At 38.8% G+C, this 15337-nt stretch overlaps 1 protein-coding gene across 1 annotated transcript in view; it reads right to left on the bottom strand.

The window, feature by feature from the left end:
• MYO3B (myosin IIIB) overlaps window positions 1-15337 on the bottom strand; it is a 133931-nt gene that overhangs the window by 63201 nt on the left and 55393 nt on the right. Inside the window, exon 7 of the mRNA XM_070754928.1 lies at window positions 9340-9405. Within this exon, the coding sequence (XP_070611029.1) occupies window positions 9340-9405 (66 nt within the window). The remainder of the gene's footprint in view (window positions 1-9339; window positions 9406-15337) is intronic.

Below are 15337 nucleotides of genomic sequence, written 5' to 3'. Positions count from 1 at the left end.
GCACGGAAGCAAAAACATGCTGGGGGGCGCGCTCACATGCGAGACAACTGAAGCTGCGTGCACAGCACCCCGGTAGCAGCTGGTAAGAGGAATCCGCCCCTGATCGATATAAGTAAAACTTTAGTCAATCATGGAACCTTTGGAGAATAATTTCTGCTACTTTGATTTGACTTCCTTGTTCAGTATCTAGAAAGAAGAAAATGTCCACTGATACTTTGAGTTCAACCTTTTCTCACATCTAATCTTTTTCTTTCTTTCTTTCTTTTTAATTCAAGGGATGTTTCCCTACTTCTACTTCTACTTCGTCACATTGCCCTAACATCAAAAACATCATCAAAAAAGCACAACAAAGAATGTGCTTTCTGCATCAACTCAGGAAGCTCAGATTGCCCAAGGAGCTGCTGATGCTGCAACCCAACAGGACCGACACAGACTTCAGAGAATAATCAGAACTGCAGAAAAAACAATTGCTGCCAACCTGCCTTCCATTGAGGACCTGTATACTGCACGAGTCAAAAAGAGGGCGGGGAAAATATTTACTGACCCCTCACATCCTGGACATAAACTATTTCAACACCTACCCGCAAAACGTCGCTACAGAGCAATGCACACCAAGACAACTAAACAAAAGAACTGTTTTTCCCCGAACACCATCCCTCTGCTAAAAAAATAATTCCCTCAACACTGTCAAACCTTTTACTAAATCTGCACTTCTGTTTCTACTAGTTTTTTCTCATCATTCCTATCACCCATTTCCTCCCATGTTGACTGTATGACTGTAACTTGTTGCTTGTATCCTAAGATTTTTATTAATATTGTTTCTTCATTGCTTATTTGACCCCTATGACAATCATTAAGTGTTGCACCACATGACTCTTGACAAATCTATATTTTATTGTATGTATACTGAAAGCATATGCACCAAGACAAATTCCTTGGGTGTCCAATCACACTTGGCCAATAAAGAATTCTATTCTATTCATCTTTTCTTATGCTCTGTTCCAGAGATGTTGCTTTCATTTTCTTTATCTTGTCCCTAGCAAATTCTCCCAAACTGCTGCCACATACTGCATGCCATAGGAACATCTTGCATTTAAATCTATGTCACAATGTTGGAAGTAACCATAATTCTTCACTTTGTATAAAGGTTTACTATTCTTTTTCCAAGACAAGGAACTACGAACTTTCTCTCCATTGTCTTCTAACGTGATTTTACAGTAATTACATGACATTTAAAGATTACACCTATAAGCACACAATTCATATATTCAATTTAAAATAAATCAGTGATTTGTTTTGGCAAAGATAAGATTTATGTGTTACAATAGAATTAGTTAGAATATATTTTTTTTTAGAAATTTATTAGAATTAGTTTACATATGTTGAATTATTATGAGATGAATTTTGAATTTATCTTAGAATTAGCTTAAATATGAAAAATTATAATGAAAAGTTTAACAAATTATTTCTTAACATTTATAATAATGAACTGTATTTAAATGTGTATTCTTTTTTCTGTATTCAAATCTATACTTTTGAGATAAGCGGGGCAAAACAACCCAAATTTTGTGTTAAATGTATGTGTGTCTGTTTGTCTATTTTATGAAAATTTAATAAAAATATTTTAAAAAATAAAATAAAATAAATCACAAATACGGTAAGCCGAGTCTATAGAGAAGGGCGGCATACAAATTTAAATAATAATAATAATAATAATAATAATAATAATGATAATGATAATAATAATAATAATAATAATAATAATAATAATAATAATAATAATAATAATATCCAGGAATATATAGAAGCAATACTAGCAACAAGAGAATCAACAGAGCAAAACATCTAAATTGATTAAGTGGACGTTACTACATGGGCAAATAATAACTCTTAAAACACATGCAGTGCTATTGTGATAAATGTCTGACTCACAATTTTATGTTCTGAATTCATTCTAATACATTCTCCCTATAAGGGAAGAGATTTTTCAATAAAATGCCATGCTATATTATCAGAATTATATGAGCAATACTTTATTGGAATACTTCAATGAATATTGTGATGCATTAAAGTTATTACCCTCCTTTCTAAGCAAACTGTTGGAAGCAGCATTTAGACCAAATCCTACTGAAATTAATGGGACTTAAGTAGTAAGTGATCATAACTGTCTCATTAGCTCCAGTGTTACTTCTGATGAGTAACTTGGCCTGAATGCTACCCCGCAATAAATAATGCTAAGATTAGAGTCAACGTTTCAAAAAACAGCAGAGTGAACAATGAGCCTTTGAAATGAATTAAAGATGCTTTTTCCCCACAATGAATGTATCTGCACCCAGCAAAAAAAGGGAACAAGCTGCATAAGATATTAACTTGAGGGGGACCCTACATTTTAATCCTATATTAATTAACTCCTTGACATCTCCAGAAAATAAATTGAAGCAAGGAAGGAAAAAATCAGCAAGTTCTACAGTCAGTTATTTTGTAATTTTTCTAAATACAAAAATTCTGCTGCTTTTAGACGTCAGTTATAGCTGGACATAAGCAGAGGTCCAGATTTTTTAAAAACCCTGATTCCAGTGATCCTAGCATGAAACCTATTGAGTAAATTTTGTGCCCTCACTCATGCTCTCATGTTGTGTTATGTCACTGTTCAGTCATGGAGTTCATTGTGCAACTTTGGATCAATAACGATCTCTTATTCCAATCTAACTATTCTGTCTATAGTTGTAGGGATAAAATGGGAGATCTGTACAGCCTCGACCTTTCAGAGATCAATCATAAATGAAATAACAAATAACATTTAATAAAAAATGTGGCCATGAAATTTCAGGGTGGTGGGAAATGAATACAGACACTGAAAGAGAAATCTTGCTGATTGCAGGATACATTGCGATAACCCAGAATGACAGGAAATCAGAATATTAAATGAAAAGATGATTGTGACATTTATTATAATATTAATAAGACTGACTGACTGAGTTCAAACATCAGTAAGACAAAGTAGCAAAAAATGGTGCACTGGAATATCTGTAAGACATACCATTTGCTTGGGACCACAAAATTGACATAAGTGATAGAAAATGAAGAAGTGTTCTGGGACCTTAAACTTCAAACAAAAAAATATGTCATGTAACACCCCAGATTTAACAATTGTTGATTTAAAAAGGCTTGAAGTGGATATAGCAATATCTGGGGACAGCAGAATAAAAACAAATAACTTGAGATCACAAAACATGAAGACCTTCATATAGAAACAGAAAAACTGTACCAAAAGAAAATAATAATAATAGGCATCTTGGGTACAATCTCCAAACATCTGAAACATCACTTGAACATCACTGACATGGACAAAAGTATCATGCACAATGTATGAGGCATCTTTCAGAACTAGCACCTTGCCTGACTTATGGTCAATAGCCACGGTCCTACCTATTTTTTAAAAAGGGAGACCCTAGTCTAGTAGAAAATTACAGACCAATCTCATTGTGTTGCATTACCTGTATAATCATGGAATCAATTATAAACCAGTCCATCACCCTCCACTTAGAGCTAAACAACCTGCATTCTAACAAGCCGTTTGCTTTCAGGAAAAAAATTGCCCTGTAATCTGCAACTCCCACACTATAGAAACATTTGAACCATACATGCATACCAGGTAAAGCAATAGACACAATTTACATAGACTTCTGCAAAGCCTTTGATTCAGTGGTGCATAACAAACTACTGTTAAAACTTTACAGCATTTCTGGATTCCTACACAAATGGATAGCCGCATTCCTGTCAAACAGGCAACAAGTAATCAAAATAGGGAGGGCCCTATCAAATCTGGCACCAGTTAACAGCGGTGTCCCCCAAGGAAGCATTCTAGGACCCACACTCTTTCTGCTTTACATCAATGACCTATGCGATCATATTAAAAGCAGCTGTGTCCTTTTCGCTGATGACGTAAAATTATTTAACCCCACTGATAATGCTGCTGCCCTACAAAGTGACCTTAACAATGTATCAGAATGGCTATACATTTGGCAACTCCAAATCTCAACTAATAAATGCTCTGTCCTACACGTTGGTAATAAAAATCAGAACACCAAATACAAGTTGGATGGAAACAACCTCATAGATGACCCTCTACGAGAACCTAGGAGTACTCATCTCAAACGATCTAAGCCCCAGAGTTCACTGTAACAGCATTGCCAAAAGGGCATTAAGAATTGTTAACCTAATTTTGCAAAGCTTCTTCTCCAGTAACATTGGATTGCTAACCAGGGCATACAAAACCTTTGGCAGACCAATTCTTGAATATAGCCTGGAATCCACACTGTATAACAGATATTAATATGATTGAGAAGGTATTTGAAAGGAATTTTAAAGGAGGAGAGTATTCCACTCCTCTACTCACAACAGAATCCTTTCTGCCACCAGGCTTGAAATTTTGAGCTTGGACAATCTGTAACTGTGCCACCTGTGGCCTGATCTAAGCATAGTATGCAAAATTGTCATTAACTGTCTATAGTTCTTCAGCTTCAACCTCAATAATTGTTCTGCCCTAGCCAAGAATGTAGCAAAACACCCAGTTTGTTCAAACTTATTTTTAATCAATAACCAACTACTAACTCTCTTAGTAGAGGTCACACACGCATAAACTTAAAGGCAGTATTTTCTTGCAAAAGCCCAACTGTTAATTAGTTGTCATTAACAGCTGGCATAAGTTCAGAAAGTCTTAAATCATAGAATAGCAATTAGTCTTTGATAGCTCATGAAGTTTGGCAAAATGCCCAGGAGTTTTCTTTAAATAATAAACTGAACAGATAAGCAAAGCAGAGATTTTCTGGACATGATTCACATGATGGCCCACACAACTTTAAAATACTGTTTCCTGCAGAGTTTCAACTGTCCCGGCTTTCCTTAAGTAGACTAGGGGAATGGCCAATTAGCCCCAGGTCTTACTTCCAAGGAGACCTCCTCTGGAGTAACCACTCCTGCCTTTTGGCAGCTCTGTGGGCTCGTGCACTAAGAAGAGGAGAAGCCTCTTCCTTCTCATCACTGCTATGAGGTGCAGGAGATTCTGAAGGCCCTGGCTGAACCTCTGCCTCTGGCACCAAGTCCTTGCCAGCCTCCACACTGTCCGACAGAGGTGCCAGCTGCACAGGCCACTGGCGCATCAACAAGTCGGTCTCCTCTTAAACAGGATCTGCTATTAGCTGTACAGGCTGCTGGCGGGCCACAACAATAATACACAGACAAACAATCGATTCAAACTCAAGGTAAACTGCTCCAAAATTATTGCAGAAAATACAACTTCAGCAGCAGAGTGGTCAACACCTGGAATTCTCTACTGGACTCGGTTGTTACATCCTCAAACTCTCACAGCTTCAACCTTAAATTATCTGTCGTGGACCTCACCTCATTCCTAAGCAATATGTAAAGGAGCCATGCATAAGCGCACCAGTGTGCCTACCGTCCCTGTCCTACTGTCCCCATTTATTTGCATTCATTTCATTTGTTCATAGAAACATAGAAACATAGAAGACTGATGGCAGAAAAAGACCTCATGATCCATCTAGTCTGCCCTTATCTACTTTTTGTATTTTATCTTAGGATAGATCTATGTTTATTCATGTTCATATTCACACCTACTATCTTGTACATGTTTGACAAACAAACAAACAAACAAATATAAATCATCAGTCAATTGGAAAAGGCAGCATCATTTGGAACAACTTGCATGCTATAAGAATGCCTTTAACACTATCATATAATAACATCTGCTTTGGAAAGGACTCAATAGGACATTAGTCATGCAAAATTCTTTTTAAAAAAAATATTTTTATTGATTTTTTACAATATAAAGATACACACAACATAAAACAAGTGTTTTGTGAATTGTGCCCACCACCCGACAAACATTCATACCCCACCACCAAATCGGGGGTGTTTCTTGTATAAACCATTTTAACCCAAGAGCAAAGTATCTATTTACATATTATAAAGTGATTCCAATTTGTTTCTTGTAGCTTGGTCTCGGATTCTACTCGCCATATATCGTCTTACCTTGTCCCACCATCCCATCAGTTGTCTCAAGTCAGTTTCATTAACCAAATTCATCCTTTTATCCATAATCTCAAATTGAATGTGGTCCACCATGTACTGGTACCAATTTTGCATTGTCCATTTTGTCGCATCCTTCCAACCCAAGACTATTATCACCAGTCATGCAAAATTCTAGGTAAATAGCAGAGAGTCCGGAAGCCTAGACCTGTCCTTTAGATACTTCCTGTTTGGTTTCTGGGGTGAAGCATCACCATCCACAAGGGAGAAGAGCATTGTTGAAGCTTCTGCCAACTTCTCCAATCAGAACACATGGCCACTATTTTTTTTAAAAGCTGCTGATCAGACTTACATTCTATAATTATTCTTAGATTTATTCAAGTACATCAATCAGTTTCACTATATAATAAAGGGCTTAGGTACAAGGGAAAGAAACTTGGCATTTGGATCGCTACACTTATCTAAATGAGTGTTCCTAAAATACTTTGGGGACACTTTCTGGAGAAAAATCATTTGATTTGAATCAGAGGCAGAAATACATTTCTCCGAAAAATTGTAACTACATACGTCTGGACCACAACTAGTTCAAGATAAGCTTCTTATGCAAATGATATTCAACCTCAAGAAGAAGGTAGATAAATGGAATTATTGAAAAGTCAACTACTCATCAGAAGGATGACAGAAAAAAATCAGGCAAGGTCCTAATATATGGGTAAGAGGCAAATGGACGTGTTACAATCACTGCTTTTAATTTATCAAAGCAAAGCTGTCACAAGTCAGACACTGACAAATGTGTATCTAATGCATATAAATGAGCCAATTATCACTAATGGTTGGACAGTTCAATGCTGTATAGACTTCATATGTATTACATTTTCTTTTTAAGAAATGACGTTTTAAGTGGAAACCAAACCATCTATAAACAATGATTGACAACCTAAACAGTTGTGTTTTATCATAAACATTTTCTTCAGAGGACCTAACTGCTAAAATAGTCTGAATAATTCTGAAATGTAACGCTGATTGACCGCCACAGCACTGTCAGCAGAATTGTTCCCCCAAAAATATTTTTTTTCCCAGATCCCAGAGAGAGCTTGAGCTTCAGGGTAACAGTCTGGATTCCCTCCACACGTCAATCCCATGCATATCAGATTTAGACCAAAGAATAGGTTACTTCCATTTTTAAATTTTAATCTGTAAAGGTATCGTATACATACATGTATACACATACGCCTACATATATACATGGCACTCAGTAAGAGCTTTGAGGATTTTTAAGCTGTACAACTTGATTGTATTGTATATGTTTCCACCGACTGTAAATTTTTAAAAAATTGACCAGTTTCAACAATTAAGAATATGAACATTTATTATATTGTTCAGCAGACATTTTAAGGTTTATGAAGCGTATAGGTTTTGTTCCGCTTTGCCATTTGGTTCTAACTTAGATTGAGTATGAGCTCAGTCCATGGTTTATCGTATATGGTTGTGTGTAAACTGAGCATTATGACCTGTTCAATCAACTGACTAATAATTTGTATGAACACAGTCAGTTACTTGAAGTTTAGAGCTGAAGAAGAGCTGAAGAAGCTTCTTGGATGAGAAGCGGAACATCTTCAAAAAGAAAAACCAGAATGCATGGCCGGAGGCTTACCCCCGGCCCGGATTTGCCGCAGGGCCAGGGAGACACGGCCCTCAGCGTAGCCGCCATCTTGTGGGTCGGGATCTCGGGAGATTTCACGAGATGCCAGCCATTTTGGGACATCGGCTTAGGCCGATGATGTTGTCGGGGGGGCGGAGCCTGCCAGCCCTATAAAAGGGCTGTGCAGGCTTTCGGGCATCCTTTTCGCCTCGACAATGGGCAATTTAATTAATAAAAATGACCCAGTTTAAATCCAGCTCTCTGTGTCCGTGTCGTTACTCCGCCTCTGCTGCAAAGTCCAGTTGCCTCTGAAAAAGCAGCTTTGGGGCAACGATGACCTGGATGACTGAGAATCTCCACCGACATTTAACAATATAAGTTCATACTTATTCACATCAAAATTATAATAAGAGAATGCCTCTTCCCAATCTAGTTCATTCAGCACATTCTAGTGAAAAAAATATGAGCTGGAATCAAATCCCTGCGCCCAATATAAAGCTCACTAAACGTACTTAGAGACTCACTCTCATCCATGTCTCTACGATCATGACTGTGTCAGAATCACCTGAAGGACACACATGCATGCAGCAAGCAGATTTTAAGATGCTTGTATGAAGTTGGCAAATTGCATTCTTGGTGACAAAGTTCCAATCATTAGTTAAGCCATTCCTCTCAAGAGATCTATCCACCTTGGTTGTAACTTAGCAAAGCCAAATTACTATGGGTATTTGGTGGGAAGATAAGAGGCAATGTGATATAATGCGATATAATGATATAATGTGATATAATCAGATCATATGCTGCAACGTCCTGCCTGTCAAAGACTACTTCAGCTTCAACCACAACAACACAAGAGCCCACAACAGTTGCAAGCTTAATATTAACCGCTCCAAACTTGACTGTAAAAAATACGACTTTAGTAATCGAGTTGTCAAAGGGTGGAATTCACTACCGGACTCTGTAGTATCATCCCCTAACCCCCAACACTTTACCCTTAGACTATCCACGGTTGACCTCTCCAAGGTCAGTAAGGGGCGTACATAAGTGCACCAGAGTGCCTACCGTCCCCTGTCCCTTAGTCTCTCCTATATCTCGTATATCTTCTCTTCTATACCTATATCTTTTCCTGCTATTCTCTCATAGTTATATTTTACTCCTTTATTTTCTCCTCTATTCCCCCTTTAATACATTCTACCTGATTATATCCTCTGTAACCCTCATTGTGTATTATTATGTATTGGACAAAACAAACAAACAAACAAATAAATAAATAATGAAGATCATGAATTAGATGCAGAAAAGGGCAAGAAAATCAAACTTTCCTCCACAGAAACTCCCCAAATGAGATCTTGGCCCAGTTAATCTCTCTCAGCTCAACCCCACTTATTAAGGTTGTTGTTAAAAGTGGGAGAAAAGAAAGAAGTTCTTGAATTCCCAAATCAAAGGTCAGGTAAAAATAAAATTTTACAATAAATATGCAATCAAATAAATTGATACTTAAGATCTGTACCTCTCAATAATCACAATACTTTTTTCAAACATAGTTTAAAATGGAAAAAAATGGCTTTCATTTCCAAAGTTTTCCACAGATCAGTTCACCATGCCCTTAAAAATAAATGCCTTTCCACATAAAAATTAACATTACTTACTGAGAAATGAAGTGGTTGAATCCTCTGGACCAATTTTCTGGTTGGAACAGCGTTGGAGGGGGATTCCTGAAAAACATGCAGGCACTTTGTATGAAGAGCTGAAAGAGTCAAACCAATTGTTCAACACTAAAATCTGTTGTTGACCTTATCCAGAAGGAATTGTTTCCAGGTGTTTTCAATGTGGAAGATATCCTGCTATTGTCTGATAAATGAAATGGCTTGTCTTGGCCATCCATGTTCTTCCAAACAGTTTAAGGAAATTTAGACAAGGGTTCAGCATTGTAGCTGAACAACTGGGCCCCAGATATTTACTTATACTGATGAAAGACGTCTTCCTATACCATTTCTATAGGCAAAGATTTCTTCTAGGTGATCATTCACCACAACCCAAAAAGATGTAACTAAGCCACAAATACCTCTTAGACACTTTTAGAGCTTCTCCCCTCACAGAAGATGCTACGTACATCTCACATTGAATTCTGAGTGTGTGTATTTGTTAAAAATAATGTAAATCACAACAATAGCGTTATGTGTGCCTAATAGATTAGAGCAGTGGAAATGAAAAGAGAACAGCTTATTTTTCAGTTTCTCCCTGTGCCTGTGCCAGAGATGTGCGCATGTGTTGAAAACTGGGCAAAACACAGCTAAGAAATAATAGCTCTATAATGAATGGCTCACTTTCATCTGCATCTATCTGAAAACCATTTCTGCTATCTCATTTTCTGCAGATTGTCATGTTATCTGAGCCAAATGTATTATTACTTTTCTCTTTTTATACAGTACTGGTTCAAAATGAGCAGGGAAAATCCAAAATACTTGCCGGATATGCATCATTTATCACATTTACTATTAGGAAGCGATGTGATGGGTTATATTCAGTGACATTAATGCTCAGGCTCATGTTCCATTAAATAGGTTCTATCACCACCTGCATCAGAGCCTCAGATGGGAGATATGCACATCCCATCTGCGAAGATGAATTGAGGCAATAGCTACTTGCATCTGCTTTTTTAAAAAAAGTCTGTACAAGTCCAATAATTGGTTAGGAAAGCAACTAACTAAGCCTACTAACCAAGGGTGGGTTCTGATGTACCTCGCTACCAGTTCGCTTCCTCCTGCACTGCTGGGGTGTGCGGGCAGTGCTGAAAACAAAATGGTGGTACTTGTGGCGCCACCAAGAGCCAATTCATGGGTGTGGCCAGCCAACCCTCTCTGCCACTTTGGCGAGCAGTGGAAACGCCCACTACCAGTTGTAAAGAATCAGTCTGAGCCAGCAGGAACCCACCTCTGATACTAACAAAGTCTTCAGGAGACCATCAGAAACTTTATATGAGCAAAAATCCATTGGTTCTTTTGGCCATATAATCCTTGGTGAGAATAAAACTACAATGCCCCCCACCCCCGTAGAGATCCTCTATAGACCAATAGATTTCTTTTCTTGGCAAGCAGTCAGAGTAGCTTAACCTGCAGAGGCCACGTTAGACGCACTCTCGTGGTTATGCTAATGTGCCATCCTTCACTTCTGAGCCCACAGAAAAGCATGCCAATACAAATTGCCCTGCACCAGTAGCCAAGTTCTAATCTGCCTTAGGAACAATGCCAATGAATGGCACTGGTGTTATTTTTTTTAAAAAAAATGTCTTTGGATTTGTCTTGTGAATATCACAATTGGGAAAACCAGCAATTGTTCTTGTTAATGTATAGTAGAGCAGAATAGGTGCATTAGACACTTTTCAGCTTACATGAGTGATGGGTGACAATAATGGACCATCTATATACAGGGAGCCTGTCAGCTAGAGCAGGGGTCTCTAACCTTGGCAGCTTTAAGCCTTGTGGACTTCAATTTCCAGAATTCTGGGAGTTGAAGTCCACAAAGTTGCCAAGATTGGAGACCCCTAAGCTAAAGCACAACTCTAGCAATCTTCAGAAACAGTGCTAGACTTATATACTTACAGTCAGTAGTAGGTTCTTACTGGAATGGATAATTGCACACAGCTCTATGTCTCTGCATGTGCATTCGAGCGAGAGTTTGACCACATGTGCAGGTAGCAAAATCTCATGAGGGGACATGCGTGCATGCAAAATTTTGGTGATTTTTGCTTCTGCGTATGCGAGGAAGCAAAACAAATCGCTGAAATCTCATACGGACATGTGTCACCCTGTGAGATTTTGTTTTCTGCACATGCGCAGAAGCAAACTCTTGCTCAGACATGTGCACGCAGACCAGAGATGCAGAGCTGCGGGCAATTAACCGTACTGATAGGAACCCACTACTGCTTACAGTCTAGTGTAGAGGTCAGTTCTTCCAAGTTTGGACTGGTTCACCCAAACTGGTAGTGACTCGCTGGTGATGTCATGATGATGTCTCAGAACAGGTTTGGTCAATGTCAGTCCATGGGCACTGCCATCTTTTTTAAAAAAAAAAATCAGATTTTTTTTTGAATTTTTGTTGGTGGGGGGATTTTTCTGGGTTCTTTTTCTTCTGCACATGTGCAGAAGCTGAGTATCCAGCACTGTGGATGTGGTCGCCATCTTGGTTTTGGCTTTGGGTGGGTGGGTGGGGGTTGGATTTTTTTTGTCACTGTGCATGCATGCACCCACAAGGCACAGCCATGTGGCATGGAAGGAAGTGAACTGGCAGTGAGGTAAGTTAGAACCTACCCCTGGTCTAATGGTGTTTTGGAAGAGCTCCAAGTCTATGCTCCAAATCAGGGGTCTTCAAACCTGGCAACTTTAAGACTTGTGGACTTCAACTCTCAGAATTCTCCAGCCAGCTGTGCACAAGTCTTAAAGTTGCTAAGTTTGAAGACCTCTGCTCCAAATATAACTGACAGGTTCCATGTACAACCAGGAGGGGTTTCCATCCCCCCTCTTGCTTCATGCACCAGGCTTTGCATCCTGTTGTTAATTAATGTAGCCCAATTTATTCAGGCTTTCATGTACACTTACAAATACGGAGCCAGTTCTTTAAGAGTCACTTAGCCTTTAATAATTTAATTTCTTAAAGTTGTGGCATGTTTTTGGGCACACCTATCACTTAACTTTATGATTTTCACAACTAATGACAGAAATCCTCTACTTTCAATTGGGATTACAAAATCTGGTCTGCAAATTTTGGATTACCCTTAGATGGCAGCAAAGGCAGAGGAAACAATCAAATGCTTTGCTGCCATCTGCTGGCCATCTAAACTTTTGCTTCGGAGGTCAGATGTATTTCTTTTTCAGTCCTAAATCTCCATGTGTTTATTATGAACAAAATTTCCCAAACTCTCATAAACTTTATTTTTGGAGAACATATCATAATAATAATTAATAATAATTTATTAGATTTGTATGCTGCCCCTCTCCGAAGACTCGGGGCGGCTCACAACAATGATAAAAACAATATTATAGTGACACAAATCTAATATTAAAAGAAATAACTAAAACCCTATCATATTAAAACCAGACAACACATACATACCAAACATAAATTATAAGGAGCCTGGGGGAAAGATGTCTCAAATCCCCCATGCCTGGCGGTATAGGTGGGTCTTGAGTAGCTTACGAAAGACAAGGAGAGTAGGAGCAGTTCTAATCTCAGTGGGGAGTTGATTCCAGAGGGCCAGGGCCGCCAGAGAGAAGGCTCTTCCCCTGGGGCCTGCCAGACGACATTGTTTAGTCGACAGGACCCGGAGAAGGCCAACTCTGTGGGACCTTATCGGTCACTGGGATTCGTGCGGTAGCAGGTGGTTCCAGAGGTACTCTGGTCCAATGCCATGTAGGGCTTTAAAGGTCATAACCAACACTTTGAATTGTGACCGGAAATTGATCGGCAGCCAATGCAGGCCATGGAGTGTTGTAGACATGTGGGCGAATCTAGGAAGCCCCACGATAGCTCTCGCGGCCGCGTTCTGCACGATCTGAAGTTTCCGAACACTTTTCAAAGGTAGCCCCATGTAGAGAGCGTTGCCGTAATCAAACCTCGAGGTGATGAGGGCATCATGCAACTATATCGATAATTTTGTATTGATTCCCTACAGAAAGAGAAATAAAAGAGCATCTAGCTTAGGGAGTCCACAGAGCAATCTACACATGGGCAAAATACTGCTGAAAAAAAGAACATTTTTTTATAAATCCTCCCCAGAACTGCACAGGATAGTACATCCAATCTAGTCAAGTCAAAAGCCCAATGAAATTTCAGAGTTACAACTGAAGAGAGGTAAGATAATGGCCCATACACAAACTATAGGATTAGATAGCAAGCTTAAACTAATTTTTAAAAATCAATAAACTGGCTATGTTGTTTAAATTGACTCCTGGCATTTTCACACCCTAATGGAGAGAGGCTTTTCCAAAAGACAGTTCTGAGGATTGGAGTTTTCCATTACCTTTTGTTAACCAGGTTGATTTATAATGGCCTCTGAGAGTCAGTGGAGCCAAACCCACAGGAGAAAATAAATCAATTTCAACCAGAAATTAAGGAACTAGAACCAGGCTCTGATACCCACAGAAACCATACCTGTCTCTAACTGAAATATATAAGGTAATACCAATCTTGATCTTTGAAATTGAACAATTAAAACAATTGAATTTGCTTTTTTCTTTGTCTCTTTCAAGCCCTTTTCCTTCTGCGCTGTGGCAATGCTAAATATTTTCCTTAAGAAAGTTGCTCACCTGTCACACAGCTATTTTTCTCCATGTGTAAAATAAATTAAATCCTACAGAACTAACAGCAATGGCAATTAATTTTATTGCAAGTATTGAATAAATATAGGAAACAGATATAAGTGCTTTTGACCTAGTATGTCACTTCTGATTGCCTGTAGTTTTGTATGATTACATTTCACCAAGCTACTTTCTCCTGGTTTGATAATTAATTGTGCTTTTTAAAGATTTGTACTATTGCTTTAGTCCCTGAATAATATTAAAATTGTTATAATCTCAACCTTATTTCTCCCACTCATTCTGCTGATGTTCATGGCTGATGTGTAGTTACTAAGAGCAATCTATACTTCCTTGCTACCTGAAATCATGTTTTGAAAATTCTATCAAAGCTTTTCTTCATAATGTTTCCAGCCAAGAGCAAAGATGTGGTAAAATGTTCTCTTTCATGACTTAGATACATTCAATAGATGTCTGGCTCTGGGCATGGCTGCATGCACTCAAGGGAAAGGAACACTGGATATCAGAGGTCAATCATCCTGTCTGTCCATTGTGTTGTGGTTGTTTTCAGAACTTCTCCTTCTCCACAGGTTTATTTTCAAGCCCTTCTTCTTGATAACCTTCCATTCCTTCATAGACCTTGTTCTGTTGGGCTCTCTGGTAGACTCCTCCCAAAAATTCACAGGTACAAATTTCAGACACACATACGTTTGAAAATTCAAAACAATGTTCTTTATAATGAAAATTCACTTAAACTAAGCCCTCTTTTGGTATAGCAAAGAGCACTTGTCACCAAACAAACTGGTAATTTGTACAAGTCCCTTATCAGTTCTGTGATACTTAGCTTGCAGCTGTGAGGCAATTCACAGTCCTTCTTCTTTCACAAAGTGAAACACACTTTGCTCTGGTTTAGTTTCAAAGCGGGGAAAAGTCAGCACACAAAAGATCAAAGTCAGTAAAGCAGTCACGAAACACAACGATCAGATAATCCTCCACAATGGCCAAACCCACAGGCTGCTATTTATAGCAGCCTCACTAATTACCACAGCCCCCCCAACCACAGGTGGCCTCATTTTCTTTGATAATAATGTCTCAGTTGTTGTTGCCTATGCATGGCTCTCCGCATGTGTGGCTGTATCATTAACTCTTGTTCCGAATCCAAGGAGGAGCTAGATAATTGATCTCCTTCTGAGATGTCTGCCACACTCTCCTCCTCCCTGTCTTCTTGGTCAGAGGAGCCTTCATCAGCAGATTCCACCGGAGGCAAAACAGGCCTGCAGCATGTGGATGTCTCCCCCACATCCACAGTCCTTGGGGGAGGAGCTGGGCCAGAGCTAACCTACAACAGACCTCC

This window comes from Erythrolamprus reginae, chromosome 1 (assembly GCF_031021105.1).
Source record: "Erythrolamprus reginae isolate rEryReg1 chromosome 1, rEryReg1.hap1, whole genome shotgun sequence".
In the NCBI taxonomy this organism is placed as follows: domain Eukaryota; kingdom Metazoa; phylum Chordata; class Lepidosauria; order Squamata; family Dipsadidae; genus Erythrolamprus; species Erythrolamprus reginae.
The sequence above is the reverse complement of the archived record's forward strand: the minus strand, read 5'-3'. Positions and strand labels throughout refer to the sequence as shown.